Source organism: Nomascus leucogenys, chromosome 3 (genome assembly GCF_006542625.1).
Source record: "Nomascus leucogenys isolate Asia chromosome 3, Asia_NLE_v1, whole genome shotgun sequence".
Lineage (NCBI taxonomy): Eukaryota > Metazoa > Chordata > Mammalia > Primates > Hylobatidae > Nomascus > Nomascus leucogenys.
The window spans coordinates 125,397,629-125,423,778 of record NC_044383.1 but is presented as its reverse complement, the minus strand read 5'-3'; the positions used below and the strand labels follow the sequence as shown (position 1 = coordinate 125,423,778).

At 40.0% G+C, this 26,150-nt stretch overlaps 1 protein-coding gene across 1 annotated transcript in view; it reads left to right on the top strand.

Moving 5' to 3' along the window:
* The first annotated feature begins 5,961 nt into the window (after positions 1-5,961).
* The window catches only part of TXLNB (taxilin beta), a 51,095-nt gene continuing 30,906 nt past the window's right edge, over positions 5,962-26,150 (top strand). The window contains exons 1-3 of the mRNA XM_003255796.3: positions 5,962-6,111; positions 9,153-9,590; positions 20,395-20,486. Of these exons, the coding sequence (XP_003255844.2) occupies positions 9,167-9,590; positions 20,395-20,486 (516 nt within the window). The 5' untranslated portion in view covers positions 5,962-6,111; positions 9,153-9,166. The remainder of the gene's footprint in view (positions 6,112-9,152; positions 9,591-20,394; positions 20,487-26,150) is intronic.

The following is a 26,150-nucleotide window of genomic DNA, read 5'->3' as shown; positions in this document are numbered from 1 at the left end:
GTAACCTGCTGTATGGTTTTGTATTTGGATTAATACAAAATAATCTATTTGATTACAAGCCCACATTTCCCTCCATTTTAGAAAGACAAAGGTGATGTCTGCTGAGTAGAAGCAGTATAGAACGATGTGCCCTCGCCACCCCAAGCCAGATCTAGCCTAGGTCAAAAATATAAATACCACAACCAAGAGATGATACAATAGATTCCTTCAACTTGGTCCTACGCAGCAACAATTTGAAAATGTTATTGGTGTAGAAAATATTAATCCCCATTCACAGGCTTTATTTAAACACATAATTATTGGAATTGATTAACAAAGATTACATGTTTATATTAAACCACATTTACTGTGTTAATTTCATAACAATCATATACAATAGGTAGTCCCCCATTCTATGGAGTAGGAAATTGAAACTAAAGAAATTAAAATGTAGCCCAAGTAAAAGACAGATCTGGAATTCATGTGGAAGCTACTTGATTTTAAGGCTCATAATCTTAATTTTTTAATGATTTCTGCTTCCTTTCAGCCCATGGTAGAATAGTACAGAATTTATAAACTTGTATACTTGAAAAAGATCTTAAGTGAGTCATTTAGTTTACCCCTGCCCCCTTTCCAGTCATTTCTTTATCAGTATTCCTCAAAGAAAGAACAACCAAGTCTCTACTGGATATTTCCAATGCTGATGCTTTTCATTTTGAGGGATAAGTCATTTCATTACTGGACTGCTACAATGGTTAAACACATCTTCATGGTAAAAATCAGAAAAGAAGACAATTCTGACTTCTTTCTTCTATAAAATTCACCAGTAAACAAGAAGAAGAAAAAAAAGCAGAAAAAGGGAAGCTCTAATGTTAGGCAAGCCAGAAGAATTGAATCCATTAACCCCAAACCACAACGGATGAGGAGTAGAACACAATACATAGTGAGTGGTAAATGATTCAACAGGAAGTGTGCTTCACAGGGATGAGTTGGATGTAAGTGGGACAGGCTAGCAGTGAGAGGCAAGCTGATTTCCCTGGTAGACTGGAAACACTAAGGAATTTAAGGTTAATACTCTGCAAGTGGAGATACTATTGAAATTAGCAGTAAAGCAGGCGACTACAAATAGTAGGATGGTTTGATGGCTGTTGGGTTTGTTTGTTTGTTTGTTTTCAGAGATGGGGTCTCACTATGTTGCTCAGGCTGGATTTGAATTCCTGTGTTCAAATGATCCTCTCGCCCGCCCCTGTCTTCCAAGTAGCTGCGACTACCAGGTGCGCACCATCACACCTGGCTTGTTTGTTTGTTTCCAGTTAGGAGAAGGAACAGTTAGAACAAAGAGTCCTAAATGCCACCCTTCAAAATCAAGCCCCTTTCAGGATACCTGAGGATTGTTCTCTGAAGAAGCTTAACCAGAAAGGCTCTGAACTGAGCGATATGAGGCTCAGAGGAGGACAAGGGTGAGCAACAATGACGAAAAAGAGAAGAGGTTAAACATTTGAGTCTCCAGACATTAAAACCAAGTAAGCATCCAAAATAATAAATGAAAAAAAGATCTACATCAAATTTAATCATTGTGAAACTTCAGAACATCATGATAAAGATGCCAAACAGTTCCAGAGAGGAAAAAAATGGATTATATCCAAAGGATTAGGAATAAGAATGACCTTGCATTTTTAAGAAACATTAAAAAATAAAAGACGGGAAAATAATATGTCTTAAGATTTTTAATAAAAATTATTTTCAACCTAAAAGGTTACATCTAGCCAAACTATCAATCAAGTAAGTATAAGGGTATCAAAAAGATATTTCAGGCACACACACAGTCTCCCATAAATGCTTTCTCAGGAAGCCACTAGAGGATATGTTTTCCTAAATGAGGAATTAAACCAAGAAAGAGGAAGAATGGGAGCCAGGAAACAGGAGAGAGGTAACGGGAATTCCCAGAATGACAGTAGGGGAAGTGCCAGGACCACAGCTGTGTAGCAGGCCTAGAAGCCACCAGCCCAGGCTGGAGGAGGGGGGTCAAGGTTCTAAGAGTGTTTGTATGTGGGGATCATATCTCCAAAAAAATACTAGAATACATAAATTATTTGACACATTTGACCTTTGGGAATATTGTATAGAAAGATTTACAGGCCTCTTACGCTGTTTGGGAAGACAGAGTATTCTCAATACTAGGCAAATGAAAAGAAAAGGAAATTATCAACTCCAGGAAAAACAGAAAGTTGCATATGAATAGAACTATAATCACAATGCCCTACCTGGTTTAACAGTAAACATTATTTCAATAAAGACAATATAGGGTATGAATTAAACATTGAGATATAATTTTATGGGGAAAATGAAAAGAGGAGAAAAAGGGGAGTGTAAATAATGAAAATCTTCATCTACCATCGTGAGAAGACAATAAATAATTTCAAAAATTGGTGATAGCAATCAAGGCATTTTGTTTATAAATGATAGAGTAAATCCCCCCCAAAAAATATCTACAACGGTTTTATGTTATTACCTCTAGAAAGCATCACAAGGTTGGAGGAAGGTGTAGGAACAAGGAGTTATTGTTTCTTGGGATAAGCTTTTTAGCATCATTTGAATTTTCAAATTATTTTCCTGTGATATTTGCATAAACAGTTAAATGTATTTTCAAAAAATAAATGTATTCTTTACAAAAGTTCAAAGCCTTAGATGTGTAATTTGTGTTCTCTTAAGGTTGATTTTACAATAAAACACTGAGCTCTATTAATTTGCTGTCTTTATTAACCTATCCCAGTATTTTGGGCCCCTATCAGGCCACAGATAAATTCTTGGGAGTCACAGTTTTGCATGTTTGTATTCCTTTCAATTATACTTGAAAATGCATATGCCTGTTTTGGATCTGGGTAGCCACTGTGTAAGTGTTATTTTGATACCTCCACTATCATGTGTGTATCTATTCAAGTTAGGGCCAATTAGCACTACTTTAATAATTGCAGGACAATGAGAAAGAATAGGAGTTTCATCTATTCAGGCTGCTATAACAAAATACCATAAACTGAGTGACTAATAAACAATGGAATTTTTTTTTTTTTTTTTTTTTTTGAGACAGAGTCTTGCTCTGTCGCCCAGGCTGGAGTGCAGTGGCACAATCTCAGCTCACTGCAACCTCTGTCTCCTGGGTTCAAATGATTCTCCTGACCCAGCCTCCCCAGTAGCTGCGATTACAAGCATGCACCACTACATCTAGCTAATTTCTGTATTTTAGTAGAGACAGGGTTGCACCATGATGGCCAGGCTGGTCTTGAACTCCTGACCTCAAGTGATCCACCTGCCTTGGCCTCCCAACGTGCCAGGATTACAGCCGTGAGCCACCGTGCCAGGCCAACAATGGAAATTTATTTCTCATAGTTCTGTAGGCTGGAAAGTCTAAGATCAAGGTGCAGGTGAATTCTGTGTCTGGTGACTTCCTCGTACAAGGCCTTCTTCTCACTGAAACCTCACACGGTAGAGGGGTAAGGGGTTTCTTTCAGATCTTTTTTATAAGAACAGTAATCCCATTCATAAAAGCTCTACCCTCATAATCTAATCACTTCCCAAAGGCCCCGCCTCCTCATACCCTCACCTTGGGGTTTATGATTTCAACACGTGAATTTTGGGGGGACACAAACATTCAGACCATAGAAAGCAGTAAATGATGCAGCCGTATCAAATGAAGTCCCCATGAAATCATAGCAGGCCATATGAATAAAAACTATGTAATAATTTGAATGAATCAAGTGTTGAGGAAATTCCCAAACCACATTGTAGAAGAGTACCAGAAACTCAAAAAACCCAGCAGTCAATATAGTATTCATGTTGCAAGTAGCAATTTAAGTTCAGCAAAACAGTATCTGTCACATAAAAGTAGTGTTATTAATTTGAGTCACATTTATTGATTTTGTAGGCTTTAAAATGTATACATTTTAAAATTTATATAACTAATGTAAGCATAAGGAGTTTATCGTATTTTCATTTTAGTACATGTAGGTTCAAATAATAATACAATTCTTCAAATAATTTCCACATTATTTAAGTTATTCTGTTAAGTGAATCTATACATTATTTAAATTTGAAAAGCACTGACTTGTTTATATTTACTAAGAGATCTGATCAGGTCAGTTTGCTATGGTCCAGGATGTAATGCCACCCAATTTGTGGCACTCACTAAGTATTCATTAATTTAGAAGAAAGTACTTTTCTCTTTCATCAATTTTAATTCACCAACTTAATTATCAAATAATATAGTGAACAGCTTCATTGTCTTCAACACTGGAATTTCTTTATCCCGACTTCTGCTTGTTGGGTGCACTCATCTATATATAACTTATGCCTCCCCTAAACTCAGAGAATAAGTAGGACAAAACTGGGGGTGGGATGTTTTCATTTCCTTTTGTTGCCATAACATCTTATCACAAATTTAGCAGCTTAAAAACAACATAACTTTGCTATTTTATATTTCTGGAGGTCAGAAATCCAAAATGAATTTCTTTGATCTAAAATCAGTGTCGCAGGATTGCATCCCTCTGGAGGCTCTAGAGTAGAATCTGTTTCCTTGCCTTTCCCAGCTTCTAGAAGCTTCCTGACCTATGCTGAGGTCATCAAATCTCCTTTTCTGCCTCCAACCATACTGCCTTCCTCCCTCATTTATAAAGACCCTTATGAGGCTGAGTGCAATGGCTCACGCTTATAATCCCAGCACTTTGGGAGGCCAAGGTGGGTGGATCATGAGGTCAGGAGTTCGAGACCAGCCTAGCCAACACATCGAAACCTGGTCTCTACTAAATATACAAAAATTAGCTGGATGTGGTGGCAGGTGCCTGTAATCCCAGCTACTCGGGAGGCTGAGGGAGGAGAATTGCATGAACCCGGGAGGTTGCAGTGAGCTGAGATTGCACCACTGCACTTCAGCCTGAGTGACACAGCGAGACTCTGTCTCAATAAATAAATAAATAAATAAATACCCTTATGATTACATTGAGCCCACTCAGATAGTTCAAGATAACCTCCCTACCTCAGGATCCTTACTCACATCTGCAAAGTCTCTTTTATCATGTAATGAAACATATTCACAGGTTCCAGGGAGTAGGACATGGAGATCTTTTGGGTGGCATTATTCTGCCTCCCACAAGGAATGCCACTATGCCTAGCCTGTCCCCAGAGCAGAAACTGATGGAGGAATCTGCTTTGGAAGTATGGGAACACAAGCTCCAGAAAGAAAAATAAAAGGCGAATGGATGTAAATTAATAGAGAGGTATTTTATGGTGAATCAGAAAAAAATTTCTTTTTCTGAGGGGGATCAAGGAGCATGTTGAGGATTTACAAAGTGTGGGAAAGCTACCAACTAAGGAAGAAAAAGCAGACTGCTTCCCTGAGGGTTTGTTTGAGATGGGAACAGTTACCTGGGAAAGACTGTGCTCCAAGGTCACACCAATTACCACGTGCATGAAGGTTATACTCAGTTCAGCTCCAAAATCACCATCTACATGTTTATTTCAAACTTTGCAAACAAACCAAACAATGACATCAGAATTAAAATGGTTCCACCACCTCCCTGTTCTTATGCCATTGTTTTTCTTTTTCCATGATTCCTATAAGAAACCTGACACTAATTAAGCTAGCGCAAGAAGAAGAAGATGAATCATCCACCACACTGGAGATAAACCAAGAAGTAAGAAAAACTGATCTCTACCCAAAAAGGACAACAATGGTGAAAGACTGCATTTGCAAAGGGGGTGATACACTCAGAGTTTAAATTTCCGAAAGGACAAACAAAACATGGAGAGTCTGATGAGATCTTCCAGCTGCTTCTCTCTGCTAAAATATTTCCCCTGGCGACAGCTAGGGAAGCTTGGGTGTATTTTCCCCTTGCTGTGTCATACGATGTTCCTTTCCCTACCCCCACCTCCTCCAGACTGCTGCCTCCATCAGTGCCTGTGGCATGTGTGTGTGTGTGTGTGTGTGCGCGTGTGTGTATGTGTGTGTGTGTATTGGGTTTCTCTCTCTCTTGTAAGAACACAGCCAGCCCGCCCTCTCCTGCTGTTGCTGCAGCTCTGACTTGCTTTTTCCTGCCTCTTTCCTCTCCTCTCTCTTCTTGCTTAGCTTCTTGCCTTCTGGTAAGTATGACAAACACTCCCCCAAGCCCTGTGAGAAGATGTAGGGTGTGGTTTGTGGTGTTCGAAACTTGCAACTTTGAGATTGCCAGTGAACTGTTGGAGAACTTTTCATTGTTGTATTTATAAATAAAATGTGTTGCTTAGGGAGGGATGTGTCTGTGATAGTCATCTGGAATAGCCAACACAAGTGAAAAGTTCTCTCCCTAGGGAGGGGAAAATAAGGCAATAAAGTTTATATAAGATAAAAGTTAGAAATAATTTCTTTGCCACATAATATAAAATGGATGATTGAAAAGTAACAAAGTTCTCTGACTTTGTTTTTTTCCTTCTTGTTAACTTGTCTTGAGGCTACTTTTAGGAATTTAATTGTCCTGGGCTTTATAATGACTGTTCTGTTTTAAAGTAAATGTGGAACAGGAGTTTAAAGAATAGCCATGGAATTAAGAATTTAAAAAATCAATGATTGTGGCATCTCATAAAGAATAAATCAAATACAAACAGCCACTTGCATTTAGACTAACCGAAGTAAAACTCCTATGGACAGCTTATCTTAAATTAATTATTTTGAAGTTCATTTTACTTGAGATTTTATTTCATCCTAAAATAGTCTCCCCGACTTTAAAACCCACGTATGGATTTAAGCCAGTAAATGTTTACTGTTTTCAATTTGACTGAAAAAGTATTCTCTTGATTTTCAAGGATGAAGTGCTAAATGGCATGACTCATTTTAGAATAGCTTAAAATAACTTCTGGATGGACAGCAGGTGCCGTGTGTCTTTCTCCGTGTTCAGGGGAGGCCTAAGTTATATATAGATGAGTGCAATCAACAAGTGAGGTCAGGATAAAGAAATCCCAGTGATGAAAATAATGAAACTGCTGCATTATTTGATAATCAAGTTGGTGAATTCAAATCAGTGAAAGAAATAAAGTACTTCCTCTAAGTTATGAGTGTTTGGTGAGCATCGCAAGTCGGTGGCAATGTCTGTGTGTTGAATTTTCTGTTCTTGTTGGTGTCCGAGCATTCGATTGACATCTACTGCCCTGAGAACAGGAAAAGGAAGCTGTGCAGTTGTAGAACAGTATGATTTTGTTTTCACTTTCATGTTACCACAACAGCAAAACCTGCGAATTATGAGGATCTTGCCGTATTTTTATGCTGCTATTTAGCAGCATCACTGTTAAATATTATTTACAAATAAAATACACCGTAACTTAAAGGCCTAAACCAAATCTATTGCAACCCTTGAAGTGGTAATAGTCAGAAACCCTGGAATCTCTGACTCAGTTCCATCTCTCACCCTTTCCTAAGCGCCCTTATTATTGCTGAATTATTTCTTGAGTTGGTCTCCTCCTTGTTTATGAAACATTGCTACTTCTTAAAAATCATTGTTTTTCTAGAGCTTCCTGACTTAGAAGAGAAAGTTGTAATCTGTTTTTCTCTTTTAAAAAATTGGTTTATATATTGGAATAAAAGAGTATTATAGAAATTTATGGAATTGTTGTTATAAGCATCATCATGCTTTTGTTTTGTTTTGTTTTTGAGACGAAGTCTTGCTCTGTCACCCAGGCTGGAGTGCAGTGGCGCAATCTTGGCTCACTACAACCTCCGCCTCCCAAGTTCAAGCAATTCTCATACCTCAGCCTCCCAAGTAGCTGGGACTACCGGTGCCCGCCACCACACCCAGCTAATTTTTGTATTTTTAGTAGAGACAGGGTTTCACCATGTTGGCCAGGCTGGTCTCCTGGCCTCAAGTGATCCACCCGCCTCGGCTTCCTAAAGTGCTGGAATTACAGACATGAGCCACAGCACCCAGCCCGTGTTTCCATACTACTTGGTTTATTTATTTATACCTTCCCTCATTCCCTGTCTTAATCTAAAAATGATGCCAGTTTAAGCCTCAAAAAAAGCATTCGTGTTGCTTATCTGAAAAAGAAAATGCCAGAAAAGTGAGAAATGTCTCCTCTATCCGGTGTAATAATGAATTTACATCAAAATATTCATACTAAGCAAAATATTGATTTATGAGTCAAATAGAGCTTAGAGATGTTATTGTTATGAGTCATTCAAATAAATTCAATGGCTCTTCTATTAAATATTTTAACTGAAAGAAAACTAATGCCACTTTAGATTTAAACATTTTAAATATATACAGTCATGTACCCCCAGTGATTGTTAATCTACATAGAATTATACAGGAAAATGATAACACAAACTGACGAGTGTAAGCAAAATGACAAATATGGCCACAAAAAAAAGCATGAATTACTTTCTTAATGTGAATAATAAGGAATACTACTGAAAATTGAAGATCAAAAGCAAAAATATGCCAGTAGCGTGACTTGATTTGGAAGAACAACTTTCCACTGTCCCTACTTTAATAATTGTAATGTAGCAGGACAAGCCACAGACAAAACCCTTCAGACACCAAGTTAAAGAAGGAAGCGGTTTAATTGGCCGGGAGTGTCAGCAAGACTCATGTGTCAAGAGTCGAGCTCCCCGAGTGAGCAATTCTTATCCCTTTTAAGGGCTCACAACTCTAAGGGGGTGCATGTGAGAGGGTCGTGATTGATTGAGCAAGCAGGGGGTATGTGACTGGGGGCTGCATGCACTGGTAATTAGATCGGAACAAAACAGGATAGGGATTTTCACTGTGCTTTTCTATACAATGTCTGTAATCTATAGATAACGTAACCTAATTAATCTATAGGTTATAATTATCTAATAATCTATAGATAACATAATTAGGTCAGGGGTCGATCTTTAACTACCAGGCCCAGGGCGTGGCATCAGGCTGTCTGCCTGTGGATTTCATTTCTGCCTTTTAGTTTTTACTTCTTTGGAGGCAGAAATTGGGCATAAGACGATATGAGGGGTGGTCTCCTCCCTTAGTAACATCAATGGTTTGTGAAAGGACATTCACTCTATGTTAGAGACCATAATTAGCTGGTATTCACTTGGGGGATATCCTTACCATTGAAACGTAGCATTGATATGTAGCAACTAGGTTAGCTATATAAAGCCTACCTGTGCTTACCACTAGATACTACTGCCAAGATGGAGGCTAATCACTCTGAACAGCTCTCAGCGGAAAGACAGTCAACACCTCCAGGTGACAGTTCATCATTACCCAGTCACAATGGCCTGGAGAAGGAAGATGGCCAGGATTCTTCAACCCCAGTCCAGCCACCAGAGAAAGAGGCAAGTGTGCACCCTGATATCTCTGAAGAGCTGAATCGACAGCTGGAAGACATCATTAACACTTATGGGTCTGCTGCCAGCACAGCAGGGAAAGAGGGCTCCGCCAGGGCCAGTGAGCAGCCTGAGAATGCAGAATCACCTGACAACGAGGATGGGGACTGTGAGGAAACAACTGAAGAGGCTGGAAGAGAACCCGCTGCTTCTGGAGAGCCATCCACTGTGAAAGAGCCCATCAGCAATAAAGAGCAAAAATTGGAAAAGAAAATCCTAAAAGGATTAGGCAAGTAGTTATGTTCAAATATGTGACTTTTCTGTATGGTATTCCTAAAAAAAGGGGCACTTCTTCCAACCTTCACTAAAAGCCACATCTAATATTTGGATGACTGTAGTAGCCTTCTGTATTTTCCCTTGCTGTATTTGTCCCCAGCCCTTGCCCCTCAATGGAGCTCAGATGAACTTTTCAGTGTGCTACCCATTGACCCTTTGTTCCATGGCCTCCTACTGCTCCAAAATCTCTAACATGTTCTCTAAGATCCTAATGATCTAACTCCAACCAGTCCCAGTTTTATCTCAGATTACTCTACCCTACAACATCACCTTCCTGAACACTCTGTCTCTATTACCACTGCCACCGCTACTGCCTAATAGCTAGTCATTCTGATCTTGTCTTTCAGGCCTTTGAACATGCTATGCTCCATCGCCCACAAGGCCTGTGTACATCCTAGTTTCTTTACCTAGAAATCTGTACCTATCTTCAAGTGCCCAATGAGTGTTTATTAATGCCTAGTCTTTGTAAGGCACTGTGCTAGGTGCACAAAGATAAATAAGTCATGGTCTTTTGGTCAAGGAGCTGTAAGTATAGAGAAACAGAAGACATGTAAATTAATGATATAGGAGAAGTGCAAAAACGGGAAAAGGAAAATTTTTTAGGAGAACATGGGAGATTGGTAACACCAACGATGGCTGTGAGAAAAGGGTGAGAATGTTAATTTTTTTAACTATGAGTGAAAGCATGTTAGTGTACATAGGAAAGTCCCTCTGCTTATTTTTCCTGGTGGAAACACTCACTACGAATACCCCCTCCTATGTGATACTTTCCCTGACATGCCCAGGTAGAGTTAGCATCACCTTCCTTAGTTTTCCATCAAATTTTCTGCAGCAATCATTTGTTTATATACCCATCTCCCATGCTAGATGGAGAATCTATGAAGGGCAGAGACCACATCTTATTTGTTTCTGGAAGACTGTGTGGTAGAGTGAAAGATCATGAGCATTAGAGTCAGAACTGGGTTCAAACTCCAGTAACCAGATTATCTGTAAATCCAAAAATATCCCTATACTGGAGTAGAATATTTTTCTGCAGTGAGCAGGTATATACGAACCTACCCACAAAGACCAAGGGAGCTGAAGGCCCAAAACAGAAGCTGACAAATCCACTTTCTCAGAAAGAAATATTTAATAGGGGCTTACAAACAGTAGTGCTGTCTTGGGCAGCAGTGAGACAGTGAATCCCTGCACCCACTCTCCAGTAAGTGTCCTTTACCTAGCAAGCTTTTAGGTAAAGTCATGTGAGGCTAGTCACATCTCAGACTTTCTTGCCAAAAGTCATGACCAGTGGGAACGTTAGATAAGCATCTTTCTGAGGGATTATCTATGTGACAGGCATTGTTTAAAGACCTTGCTGCAGAACAGCGGTCAACCTTTTTGGCACCAGGGAAGACAGTTTTTCCATGGACTGGGGAGGGATAGTTTAGGGATGATTCAAGTGCATTACATTTATTGTGCACCTTATTTCTATTATTATTACATTGTAATATATAATGAAATGATTATACAACTCACCGTAATGTAGAATCAGTGGGAGCCCTGAGCTTGTTTTCCTGCAACTAGACGGTCCCATCTGGGGGTGATAGGAGACAGTGACAGATCATCAGGCATTAGATTCTCACAGGGAGCATGCAACCTACATCCCTTGCATGTGCAGTTCACAATAGGGTTCGCGCTCCTATGAGAATCTAATGCCACCACTGATCTGACAGGAGGTGGAGCTCAGGTGGTAATGTGAGTGATGGGGAGCAGCTGCAAATACAGATGAAGTTTTGCTCTGTCGCCTGCCACTCATTTCCTGCTGTGCAGCCCAGTTCCTAACAGGCCACGGACTGCTACCAGTCCGTGGCCTGGGGGTTAGACATATCTGCTGCAGAACACCTTGGTATGGAGGAGTCAAACATTGGTCATCATGGCAGGTTTGCTTTAAGATGGCATCACTCTTGCCATGCAACGGGCTGTTTTCCTACAGATATAGCTATGATGCTAAAACCCATTGCTACAGTGCTTTCGAGAAGGGCTAAATGATACATTCAGATAGCATACTTGACGCAACTAGTATAAAATTAAAAGAACCCAGGTAATAACTTTTAAGTATCTTCAAGTTCCAAAGTGCAGGGTTGGAATCACTCTAGTGTCTTGGAACATGGAAAAACATAATAAAATTGCTCTGTGTTACAGAGCAATTTTTTCTTCTCTGACCAAACATCTCAAATGTGTCCCTTTGCAACGTTGGTCATTATTCAAGTTTCCGTAAGACAATATACAAAATCTCATTCCAGAGGTAAGCAACTTCAAGTGTTCCTAACCAGAAAAGTTATTTTTCAATCACCCTAAAACTTTTACATAGGAATTGGGGTGTGTGTGTGTGTGTGTGTGTGTGTGTGTGTGTGTTGAGGGGAAAGATATGAAGAAAGTAGGGATAAAGTTAAAATAACCAATTTGGGTTTCTACTTTCTTCCACGAGTTATTTCGTAATCTGCATGAACCTTACAATTACCAAATAATCAGGATGATGTTTTTAAAAATTCCAACTCCCTAATTCTGCCGCTATTTACAAATTACCAAATTCCACCTGACTTGTGTTTGACCAAAATCAATGCTTGTGGATTAGAGTATCTAGGTGTGTCCACTTTAATTGAGTGTGTGTGGGCTCATGACCTTTCTGTGCCTGCTCACTCACCATCATTAGCATGTTATTGTAAACACTGGGCTATTTAACAGCTACATTATGCATGAAAACAACATTTTTAGGCTAACCGCAACTTGTAACCACCATTTTAAGCTTTCAGTTGTTTGCAAGTAGCTTTGGCAGCCTTCTTAGCTACTTTTCAGTTAAGTGGTACTGTGCCATTGTCTAGACTAATGGTTTTCCAACTTAACTGTTTATTAGAATCAATTGCAAAATTTGTGAAAAATGCTGCTCCTGAGCCCCCACACACAGATATTTGGAGTTTGTAGGCCTGGAGTGAACCTGATCTTGTCTCTCAGTTCTTTGAACATGCTATACTCTATTTCCCACAAGGCCTGTGCACATTCTAGTTTCTTTGCCTAGAAATTTCTACCTATCCTCAAATCCCCAATGAGTACTTATTTATTTATTTTTATTTATTTACTTTTTTTCTTTGAGACAGAGTCTCACTCTGTTGCCAGGCTGGAGTGCAGTGGTGCAATTTCGGCTCACTACAACCTCCGACTCCCTAGTTCAAGCGATTCTCCTGCCTCAGCCTCTCGAGTAGCTGGGATTACAGGCATGAGCCACCATGCCCAGCTAATTTTGGTATTTTTAGTAGAGACGGGATTTCACCAGGTTGGCCAGGATGGTCTTGATCTCCTGACCTCGTGATCCACCTGCCTCGGGCTCCCAAAGTACTGGGATTACAGGCGTGAGCCACCGCGCATGGCCCACAATGAGTATTTATTAATGCCTAGTCTTTATGACGCACTGTGCTACGTGCACAAAGATAAATAAGTCATGGCCTTTAGTCAAGGATCTCTAGGTAGAGAGGAAAAAGAAGACACATAAGCTAATTGTGTCATATAGTATAAGTGCAAGACCAGGAACAGGAAAATTTTTAGGAGAGCATGGGAGATGTTCACCCTGGGTAATTTTGACACAAGCAGATTGTGGAAGCAATGGTTCTGATTCTTCAGAAAGTGTTTTCTCCACTCTTTTGGAGAAAATATAAACATCTGGCTGTGGTCTCCTTTTATAACCTATTTGGACCTCTTAGAGAATTTTAATAAGTCATTCAACCCATATCTGAAGATACATTCTTAGATTTTGCTTATGTACTTGATCAAAGATGTCTTTAATCATTGCATTTATTAGATGCTATTTGCTTTACTGGTACATTTGAGATGCTAAAATGTTTTGACTCTCTACTACAACATTTTCCAAAGTGTGTCTACTTTGGGATGCTTGAGATTTCACAAAGTTAAACAGTTTCTTTACTGCCAGAATTCTCTGACCTTTACTGTATACACAATGAAGATCTAAAATAGTGATGAGCATAGTTTCCATCATTTCCAAAACTTATTGACTGATTGGATCAATGAGAGACTTTTTTTTTGAGACGGAGTTTCGCTCTTGTTGCCCAGGCTGGAGTGCAATGGTGTGATCTCAGCTCATAGCAACCTCCACCCTCCGGGTTCAAGCAATTCTCCTGCCTCAGCCTCCCAAGTAGCTGGGATTACAGGCATGTGCCACTACTCCCGGCTAATTTTGTATTTTTAATAGAGAAAGGATTTCTCCATGTTGGTCAGGCTGGTCTCGAACTCCCGACCTCAGGTGATCTGCCTGCCTCAGCCTCCCAAAGTGCTGGGATTACAGGCATGAACCACCGCGCCTGGCCAAGAGCCTTTTTTTTTTTTTTTTTTTTTACAGAACACCTTGAATATTTGGGAAATGTCTCTACAACCTAAGCACCCAGGACTTATTTTTCCTTTTGAGGCTGCACATTCTCCTACAATAAACACAGTACTTACTGGAGCAGTTGGGGGAATATTTAAAAATCTCTCTTGTGGGTAAAGTCACTTTCCCCTTGGCATCTGAAATAAAAGAAATGAAAACGGATTTCCCATTATGCAGCACCATGCCACGTTCACATCTGAAGTATCCCCTTTGTTCTCCTATTCGCATCCTCCAGGCTCAGAGGTATCTCTCATTTATCACTTCTTTGACATTATGTGGGCTGGGAGAAAAACAAAGCTCATTCACAGGGCTATTCTGAGCTCAGAATCCATCTAGTCAACCTACTAATTTTATAGACAGGGAAATTGAAGCCTAGGGAGTTTCAGAGTCCGCCAAAAAATGTTACTCATCTAGTTGATGTGATTGCAAGATTAGTCATAAAGCAAGGGATGGACCTTGTGTCACTGACATCGCAGGACCAAAGTGGTACAGAAGCAAGCATCATATTGGTTAAGGAGCATTTATTGCAGCTCAGTTAATGAATTTTGTCTTTCTAGTTACAAGTGAGCTTCAGTGGTACCTTCTGGGAGGCTCCTGACTAGGATATCAGTATTCTGAAATGTCTTCAGACATCCATTTACATAGTCTTCCTTTATTTTTTGAGACGAAGTCTCACTCTGTCGCCCAGGCTGGAGTACAGTGGTGCGATCTCAGCTCACTGCAACCTCCACCTCCCAGGTTCAAGCGATTCTCCTGCCTCAGTCTCCCATGTAGCTAGGATTACAGCCACGTGCCACCATGCATGGCTAATTTTTATATTTTTAGTAGAGACGGGGTTTCACTATGTTGGCCAGACTCGTCTCAAACTCCTGACCTCAAGTGATCTGCCCACCTCACCCTCCCAAAGTGCTGGGATTGCAGACGTGAGCCACTGTGCCCGGCCCCTAGTCTTCCTTTGAACCATCCAGTCACTCTCCCAGATAGTCTGTTTCATAGGTTTTAGCTGGATTTCTAGTTTCTCTGAGAGAGTAATAACCTGCTGCTTTGATATTTTCTGAAGGAGATGGTATTTTCTGAAGGAGACTAAATTTTCTGAAGGAGATAATAAGAAGACCAGAGGAATTCAAGGGAAAGAGGAATAAGCAGAGATAAAGCTTGACAAGTAGATTCATAGAGAAGCTAGAACCTAGACCAGACCTTGATAGGGAGGAGAGTTTACAGAAGCAGATGGAAGGGGAGAGAAAAGCCTTGAGGAAAATTATTAGTACTCTCTTCTGACCAAGGTAGGGAGTGGATGGATGAATATTTTACTGTTTTTCTAATATTTTTATTTTTGTTATTGGTAATAGTGTATACACATCATCACCATTGACCTAATGAGAACTCCAGATCCACTCTTCTACTGAGCGAGAGGCCAAAGTTGCCCTACAAATATGACAAGGCCCCTGAAAGATAAGAGATAAAAAACGTCAGCCAAAGGGAACAAAATCTGACAAGAAAACACAGGCTAGGTGGTATTTTTGAAACTGATAAGAGGACTTAAAACCAAATGAAACAAGCAAATGAAAGCCCTGACAATGAGTGGTGACAGTGAGGAGTAAAAGAACCTTTGTAAATTTAAAAAGTGGACCGTAATAGTCTAAGATAACAAATATGCCATCCGAACAATGTTGCTTTTGTTTTGTTATCTAAATCAAGCTAAAAATGGTGAAAGCTATTTTAGTTGTGAAATGACCAAATCTTAAAGGTTGAACTCAGAATCCATTTAGTCAACCCACTAATTTTATAGACAGGGAAATTAAAGCCAGAGAGTTTGAGAGTCCACAAAAAAAAAAAAATCACTCAACTAGTTGGTGGCAGAGTCGGTTCTGGAACCCAGGTCTCCTATCCTTAGTCCAGTGTGAATTTAATAATACTTTCCTGCATACATGAATTTTACTTCCCTTAGAAGATATCTATAGATGCTCAGGAATTATTTATCTCATGCTTAATTTTAGAAATCATATCATAGTAAAAGAAAAACAAAACTAACAGTGAAATATGAATCTAGGTCTAACATTTGAAAGAGGGACATTCACAGTCTTTTCTGGCTTTAAGTTTCTGCCACAATTCATGGAAATCAGGAAGGTGGTTAGAAAGGTACACAAGTACGTATTCATAATCAAATTTAACCCCAAAGTTCTAAAAAAAAAATTTTGAAAGAGAAAAGGCATACTTTTGTTTTTGAGAGATGGAGTCTCGCTCTGTCCCCCAGGCTGGAGTGGAATGGCCAATCTCAGCTCACTGCAACCTCTGCCTCTCAGGTTCAAGCAAGTCTCCTGCCTCAGTTTCCCAAGTAGCTGGGACTACAGACCTGTGCCACCACGCCCAGCTAATTTTTGGAATATTTAGTAGAGACGGGGTTTTACTATATATTGGCCAGGCTGGTTCTCCTGACCTCTGGTGATCTGCCTGCCTTGACCTCCCAAAGTGCTAGATAACAGGTGTGAGCCACCGCGCCCGGCCAGAAAAGGCATAGTTTTGAACACATTAAGTCTGCATAAGTTGTCACCAAACTTAGTATAAACAATCATTACTATGCTAAAAGTTTCAGAAAAATCCTGGTCCACATTTCTGCAGCTGGCTTAGTTGCCTTTAATTTCAGGTTTTCTGTTTCTTTCTTTTTTTCTTTTTTCTTTCTTTTTTTTTTTTTAGACAGTCTTGCTCTGTTGCCAGGCTGGAGTGCAGTGGCACAGTCTCAGCTCACTGTAACTTCTGCCTCCCTGGTTCAAGCAATTCTCCTGCCTCAGCCTCTCGAGTAGCTGGGATTATAGGCACGTGCCACAACACCAGCTAATTTTTGTATTTTTAGTAGAGGCGGGGTTTCACCATGTTGGCCAGGATGGTCTCGATCTCCTGACCTTGTGATCTGCCCGCCTTGGCCTCCCAAAGTGCTGGAATTACAAGCATGAGCCACCGTGCCCGGCCAGTTTTTTTGTTTCTTTGATGTAAAAATAATTTCTCCATCTTCCAGTAAAACTGTGCCAGTGACCACAGCCTTATGCGACAGCGCTGTGTCTGCTGCACCGGTGGTTCCACTTTCATGTAGGCTTCCTACCATGCTGAGCATTTCGCAGTGTGGTGGCTACATGCTCACATGCCTTCCTAGCTTTCATGAGGAAGAAATGAAGCTTGCTTTGGAAGGACACATTAGGGAGAAGGCAGGTGATTCCTTCTTGATAAAGCGTCCCTGAATAAAGTCAGTTTTTCCTCTTGTGTTTGACACTGTCACCAAATGACCCTATTTCCATGGAGATGTAATGATAGCCTTTTGTAGATGATGAGCAAGTCTCTGTCTACTCCCCTCCTCCATGATTACTTCATACAGCACCCTAGTCCAACAACACCAATGGAAGTTTAAAAACTGAGGTCAGTGATGTTGTAATTTATGAATTCTGCACATGCCCATCTCCAGTTTCCTGGATTTTTTTAAAAATTAATCTCCAGTTTTAGTGCTTTTCCTGTGAGACTTAGAAATTCTGTTTTCCTGGATTTTTTGTTGAAGGGAGGAATAACTTTTAAAGGCATACTGATGCACCTTTTTTTTTTTTTTTTTTGAGACGGAGTCTCACTCTGTCACCCAGGCTGGAGTGCAGTGGCATGATCTCGGCTCACTGCAAGCTCCGCCTCCCAGGTTCACGCCATTCTCCTGTCTCAGCCTCCCGAGTAGCTAGGACTACAGGCGCCCGCCACCGCGCCTGGCTAATTTTTTGTATTTTTAGTAGAGACAGGGTTTCACCGTGTTAGCCAGGATGGTCTCGATCTCCTGACCTCATGATCCGCCCACCTTGGCCTCCCAAAGTGCTGGGATTACAGGCGTGAGCCACCACTCCCGGCCGATGCACCCGATGTTAACCTTCTATACAAAACAACAGACTAGAGCAGAAACAGACCTCAGTGTGTGTGAAGATTAAAAAACAAAACAAAACCAAAAAGAAACCTCTTCTCACAGTTACAGAAAATAAAACCAAAAGGGAGAAGATACTTAATGTGGGAAGAAACAAGAACCTTTGAACTCACTCATTTCTATCCCTCCCAAACAAGACATGTAATGGTTTTACATGTCAGTACACACACTGAGAGGTATCCCAGGATACATAAAACATCACAGGTGAGAGTAAGACCTGTTTTTCCTCTAGTTGGTCACAAAAAAATTGTTTTCATGACAGTGTTTATTTGATTCACACGATATGAGTTTGAGCTATAGTTGGCTTTGTTTTTTTATTTGTTTGTTTTTTGCAGTGGAGTGCAGTGGTGCAATCTCAGCTCACTGCAATCTCCACTTCCTGGGTTCAAGCGATTCCCCTGCCTCAGCCTCCCGAGTAGCTGGGACTACAGGCGTGTATCACCATGCCTAGCTAAGTTTTTGTATTTTAGTAGAGATGGGGTTTCACCATGTTGGCCAGGATGGTCTTGATCTCCTGACCTCGTGATGCGCCCGCCTCAGCCTCCCAAAGTGTTGGGATTACAGGCGTGAGCCACCGCGCCTGGCCAGCTTTGTTTTATTCTATTATTATCATCATTTACTGAGCACTTGCCATGGGCCAAACACTGTGCTGCATCCTGGGCCAAGAATGATCAAGAGTACAGTCTCTTGACTTTAATAGATGACACTCTAACTTGGGACTGTAGTCTTCATGTGGGCACCTTCCCTGGACTGAAGACAAGGGTGAAGGGATGGCCTGACCAATGCAAATCCATCCCTGTCACTAGAGGGATAACCCAAAGCACATGCCTGGCAGGGGCGAGGCGTCAGTGATTATTAGCTGCAAATGCCAGAAGCCATAATTGGAGAGCTGGGAGGGACCCTACTCACACCCACCTTCCCCTGTTTTAGGCTAATCTGAACTGACTCACTAGGCAAAGATAGACAAAACTAACTGCTGGGAATGAGGTCATTTAAAAAAAAAAGTTTCCTTCTATTTCTCTAGGTTTCTCTAGCATCAGAATTCCACATGAGAGTGGAGTGACTTAGAACAAGTAGGCTAGCCTTGGATTCAAGCTTTCGCTCTGCCAGCACTAATCATGTAACTTTGGACTTTTCTGGGCCTTAAATACTAAAATCCATAAAATTAACCTGTTAGTCTGGATGCTCTTTGAAATTCCTTCTAGACCCAAAATTCCTTGGTTCCATGTAAAGTTGCCAGGTTTAGCAAAGGAAAATACAGGATGTCTAGAAAAATTAGAATTTCAGGTAAACAACGAATCATTTTTTAATACAAATATGCCCCATGTCCTATATTTCATCTGGCAATCTTAATTTCATGACATATATGCTGCTCCAAGATGAAAGCAAGTACTTTAGCCAAGGGGAAATGTCTGTTCTTGGGGGAAAGGTTGTCAAAGTTGTTAATTTTCTTAAGCAGATTTATATCAGGAAGTGTGGGCTTTGTTGTGTGGCTTGACCACCCTACTCTGATTAAACAGAGTGGTTTTCATAGGTAGGGAAGGGAAAAATGCCCCACCTTTTTATGATTATTTAACAGGGTTAATTTTTTTTTTTTAGTGTAGCATAAACTCCAACTGGAAACAAAATGAAACTGCCAATGGATATTAAGGCCCTAGGTGGGGGAAAGGAAGGCCAGAGAAGGCTGTGTCCATTATCACAGAGACACAAAAAGGCTTGTGGAAAGGCTCTCCATGTCTTCGCTTGGTTTTCTTTCTATAATGAGTTTATTCTATTTGGTAGGAAATAGGATCAGAGTTATTCCCACTCCAATGCCAGGGAATGGGTTTATGTACAAAAAAGAGAAACTTGGTTCCCCCTGAAAGAGGGAAAAGAAGTACCAAAAGAACAAAAAACACGGGAAAAAATGGGCAGGCTACTTCATCAAGCTTCTCTGCTTTTGGCTGGAATCCTAGCAACTCCGTGTTCCTGTTTCATACTAGTCGGAAATTTTGATTGGCTGTTTTGCTTCCTTTTTGCTAATTCAAGTGGGAAAATGGGTGACGTATTCTTTCAGAAAGTATTTTTGATGTATTAAATCTTTTGATTCTGAAGAATACAGGGAGGAGAAATAAGAAGGTATTCTTGTGATGAAAACTGGGAGACTTCTGTTATAGCAAACATTTATTGAGAGTCTGCCATGAACCTCACACCGTACCACACATTCACAAACTTCCCAACTAACGTTCACTCTGTAAGGTAGGTGTCATCATTTCTATAGGAAAGAAAATTACATCTGATAAGATGAATGGCTTAGCCAAGGTTGGGAATAATTAGCAAGTGGTCAATCTGAGACTCCAGCCCTTATCACCTGACTGTAAATTCAACACTTATTTTTTTCATGTCTTTTTTTTTAAGGCAAAGAAGCCAACCTGCTAATGCAAAATCTGAACAAGTTGCAAACACCTGAAGAAAAGTTTGATTTTTTATTCAAGAAGTATGCTGAACTGGTAAGATCTTGGATTAGCTTCTTTTCTCAGAACGATTAGTGAGCCCAGTGCCTCTAGCTTCAAGGAACAACAAACACCTGCCAACCCGAGAATGAAATGTAAACAGCAACATCTGAGGTCTGTGCGCTAACTCTGCAGATTAAGAGACCCGCAGCTAAGGTGTGGCATTCTCTCTAGTAAAGCTAGGCAGTGGCCTTCTCCTTTATTTCTGCTTCTTAAAAAATTATTTTGAAGGAATGCCCATCAGAATCTCTATCTGTTCCATTTGGTTATCTAAATCAGGGAATGAAAATAACCCGTATCACCCAATCCCAGTGAGATAGGTACCTCTCCCTGAAATGCATTGTGACCAGAATCACTAGGTTAATTCTCACATGTTAGCACCTCACTAGCTCCTTTTGATTGTGTTGGTGTCATGTTGAGAAAAAGGTAAAATAAATCTTACCATACATTAAAAGTTCATACTAATAGTAGTGAAGTTAGATGGAGCAAACAATTGAACTTATTTTTATAGAAGTTACTGAGAATAATCTTTCTTTTGTACATATATGCATTTTTAGGTATATTGACATAGTTTGGGAAACTTTATTAAAGTCATTCAGTTGCCTGAGATTTTAATATTGGACTTGGCATTTATATATGTGCATCAACTCTGTTGGATACCAGAATACTATAGGAGTGGATGAGCTGTTCTAGCAACTTTCAGCATGTACTGTATGGGACATATTTAAGTTATTTATAAACAAGGAAATCTATTTTATGTCATTGTTGTTTAGAAGAATTGCATGAAATCATGTAGTTGCAAATAAAAAGTAGTTTGAGGCAAAACAAAAATTCTTTCACTTACTTCTTTTGGAGAAACAGTGACAGGAGAATGCAACTTTAGAGACTACATATAGCAAAAAATCCCTCCAGGCAGTAAGTTGAACTGCCTCCAACAGTAGATTTACCATTGCAGCTAAGGAAGCTTAAACCTCAGGACATCTCACTTGCATGGGCCCCCTTGAGGCCCGGGGCCTAATTCTCTTTAATTTTTTATTTTGAAGAGGGCCTCCAAAACTTAATAAGCTTCAGGCCCACAAACTCTTCATCCCTGTTGATGGAGTACACTTTACTAAGTGACTTGTTTTCTTTGTTTTTCACTCTGAATCTAGTCCTGTAATCTTTCTGTCCTTCTACCTAATGTGTCCTGTTATGCTGAACTACTATGCAGTAGATCCAGAAAAATTCTGAAACTCTACATGACTGGCTGTTTGCTTACCCCTGCCAACAGTATTTTTAAATTCTTTTTTAGACACACAAACTACATCATGAAGATATATAATGCTGAATACACAAAATAAACAAAAATATCTCTAATCCCTCATGTAAAATACAAACTTTGTTTTATGCATATTCTTTTCCTGTTCTACTGTGTATGCAGGTTTTCATTATAATTACAGTCATAAGGTATATATAAGTTGATATCTGGTTTTCTTACATGACAGGCATTTTTCCATATAATATATAGTCTTCACAAATATATTTTGTAAAAGTGTCATATTGCATTAAGCGGCTGTATCTACTGATTCAATAATTTGAATATATTTAAATTCCTCTCACTGTTTTGCTTTACCAAATATTTCTTCATTGAACATTATCACGTATTAGCTTTGTTCTTTTTCCTTTTTTCTGATTTTAAGAAAAATTTCCAGAAATAGGATTACTAAATTAAACAAGATGAGTGCTTTCTGGTTTTTAAACTTTATGGCCATATTGCTTTCCAAAAGAGCAGTAGAAACTCACAAAGCAAGTATCAGTGTATCAATTTTCTTGCAACTTGTATTGCACTGGCTATTAACAACTTCAATACCATAAAATAAGTTAGGTGTCAAAAATAATATTTTCTCCCCAAATCTGGCCCCCACTCTCACGTTTCCATGTGATTGTCACCTATCCATCCTTGCTCTTTTTAATATTTTCCGAGTCATTTTTCCTTTACCCCTTCAATTTACCAACTCATACCAAGGCCATTCATGTTTAGTTTCCAGTGCCATGTTCTATGCTTGAGGGGACTGGGCAGCATTCTAGGCTAATACAAGAAGTGATGTATGGTGTTACATTCCCACAACAGTACACTGGGGAAGCATCACTTTTCCAGACTTAACCGATATTTTCTCCATGAGCCAGGGTTGTTCATCCTGGTCTCAGGGAACTCCCTGTGTCTACTCATCCTCCTAGCAAAGCAGTCACCCCCAATAAACAGGAGATTGTTTTTCCAGAGACCATATTCAATTCAAGCCTTACTTGCTATACTTTGGCATTTGTATCATCTCATGTAATAAACTTTCAAACCTGAGAGATCATCCTAGAAAAAATGAATAGGAGAAAATTGACCCAAAAAACTTATTACATTTCCTTTTCAGAAAAGAAAAATTATGAGGAATTTCAATTTTTTACGTGGAGACTAAAGCCTATTTCCTTGCTCACTGATTTGGATATTAATATAGAAAACGACTGAAATATAAGTGTTCACATAGAATAAATCATCAAATTCAAAGCTGTGAATCAAACTGCCACTCTAGCTCACTCATCCTTGCAGAGTCTAAATCCTGTAATATTATCTGACATTGTATTCATTAATAAATAAAGATAAGCTCATTAATAAGTCAGGACATTTCATGACTAAATTAGGAAATGGCCTGGGAGAAATATTTTTCGCATTTAATTTCCTCAATTCTTATGTAGTTAAGACAACATCAGTAATAGGATTTTAATTTAGTACTTAGCATTAATTTTACTTTTTAACTTAGTAAAAAAAGAGAAAGAGAACGAGAAATTACGGACAGAAATTCTATATGCCTATTACAATTGTACAGAAGAACTATGCTTAAGTTAAATCACAAAGCCAGCATTTGACTGAAGCTAGGCAGTAAGAACCTAGAGGGCAGGGAATGTGTATTTTTCATTGTCTTCAATGCCAAGAATCACTTGAATATTGGCTGAATTCTTTTGTTAATAATTTAAAATTTTTTAAATATAAAGGAAAGTTCTGAAGTATTATCTGGCTTAATATTAGAAACAAAATAAGCCAAGCACAGTGGCCCGTGCCTGTAATCCCAGCACTCTGGGAGGCCAAGGCAGGCGGATTCCTTGAGCTCAGGAGTTCAAGACCAGCCTAGACAATATGGCAAGAACCCATCTCTACAAAAAAATTAGCTGGGCATGGTGGCACACAACTGTTGTCCCAGCTACTCAGAAGGCTGAGGCAGGAGGCTGGCTGGAGCCAGGCATTTGAGGCTTCAGTGAACTATGAATGATTGTGCCACTGCACTCCAGCCTGGGTGACTGAGCAAGACGCTGTCTCTAAAAAATTAAAATTAAAAATAAAAATAAAACATTAAATGGATAATGAGCAAGCACAAATCATTTCTCTTTTCAATTTATGAAACACCTGTATGGTGTCTTCCTCCTGACACTCAGATAAAGCCACATAGTGCAGAGTTCCCTAAACAGGGACAGTTTTGTTCACCAGGTGACAATAGGCATGTCTGTCTGGAGATATTTTGGGGTCTCGCAATTGGGCAGTGCTACTGGCATATAGCAGGTAGGGGCCAGGGATGGTGTTGAGCAACTTACAAGGCATAGGACAGCCCCAACAACAAAAAATTATCTGGCCCAATATGTTTCTTGTGCTGGGGATCAGAAGCCCTGACATATGGTTTAATCTTCAGAAGGTAAAGTCTAAACCAGAATGGCAATAATAATCACAATATATAAATTTATTTTATTTTCTTTTTTTTTTTGAGATGGAGTCTTGCTCTTGTCGCCCAGGCTGGAGTGCAATGGCATGATCTCAACTCACTGCAACTTCCGCCTCCCAGGCTCAAGCGATTCTCCTGCCTCAGCCTCCCTAGTAGCTGGGATTACAGGCGCCCGCCCCTAGGCCCGGCTAATTTTTGTATTTTCAGTAGAAATGAGGTTTCACCATGTTGGCCAGGCTGGTCTTGACTTCCTAACTTCAGGTGATCCGCCCGCCTGGGCCTCCCAAAGTGCTAGGATTACAGGCATGAGCCACCGTGCCCGGCCTACAATATATAAATTTCAAGAAAGGACAATAGTCATTTAAAATCCAAATATATGTACAAGAAATTTCATGCGTATCTAATAACTATGGTGCAAAATGAAAGGCTCACATCTATACTATGAGCAGCTTAGCATGAGAATATTTAATAAGATTATTTATTTTCCAAGGAGGATATCTATTTCAATCAATATTTTTAGTAATATGGGTCCTGTTTTTACAATGCTAATTTCCACTAGTAGCTAGAAATTGCACATAAGTATGAAGATAGAATATCATATATACATATCCTTAGCTTTATCTGGCAAGGGTTTAAAATGCTTATTTTAGGGTGGCAGGAGGGAGAGAGGAAAGAAATAAAATGTGAACTGAAGAAAGTGTGACAGGTGTTCATCTTGCTCAGAAAGAACAACTGCTTTTTTATTTATTATTATTGTTTTTTGAGATGGAGTCTTGCTCTGTTGCCCAGGCTGGAGTGCAGTGGCACAATATTGACTCACTGCAACCTCCATCTCCCTGGTTTAAGCAATTCTCCTGCCTCAGCCTTCCAAGTAGCTGGGATTATAGGTGTGCACCACCACGCCTGGCTAATTTTTGTATTTTTAGTAGAGATGGGGTTTCGCCATGTTGGCCAGGATGGTCTTGATCTCCTGACCTCATGATCCGCCTGCCTCAACATCCCAAAGTGCTGGGATTACAGGCATGAGCCGCCACACCCAGCCCCAATGGCTTTTTAAAAACGGGGAAACTGAGGCATGTGTCAGGGCTCATGTGGCATCTGTATCCATTTGCATTAGGCTCTGTGAGGCACCAGAACACCTGAGGTCCAGAAGAACCAGGGCTTTTCCTTTCCGTTCACCAACAAAGTCGTTATCAGGACTAGTAATTACCTGACTTCAGCACCATCTGGACCCTAAAGGAACTGAGGCCAGTGTAGGAAATGGCACTAGACAAAGGGCTGCTGCCTGAATGTGGCCCCAGTGATGGTCAGTCTGAGATCGACACTCCTAGAGTCCACTGATCTCTCTCTGGAGGCTTCTGAGGTTGATCCCCATATTCCCCACACCAGGTCTAGAACTCCATAATAATGTTGCCAGATGTAACAAATAAAAATACAAAGTTTACGTTTCAGATAAACAACAAATAACTTTTTGGCAAAAATATGTCTCATGCAATTTTTGGAATATATTAATACTTATGCTAAATATTATTTGTTATTTATTTGAAATTTAAATTTAACTGGGTGTCCTGCATTTTACTGACAACCCTACCCTAGAACTTCAGCATCCAAGATGGAAAGTACAGTGGTAAGTTGGTTTCATGTTCCAAGGCAGTCCTGATACAGTACTTTAGTCGTGCCTGCTGGAGGAACGTGAGAAGAGTTCATCTGGGCTCAGCAGAAACCAGCAGAATGATTTATTTGTTATAAGCATAGAGCGGGTGCGGGTGGGGAGCAGCAAGGCATGTTACAGATATTTGCTATTCATGCTGTTGAATCATGCAGTAGCTATTTCTGATGCTTTGGTGAAAACCCGTCAATGCTTAGGTAGTGGAAGGGTACTTTCTCTTCTCCTTTCCCACACGCAAACAATCCACACTCA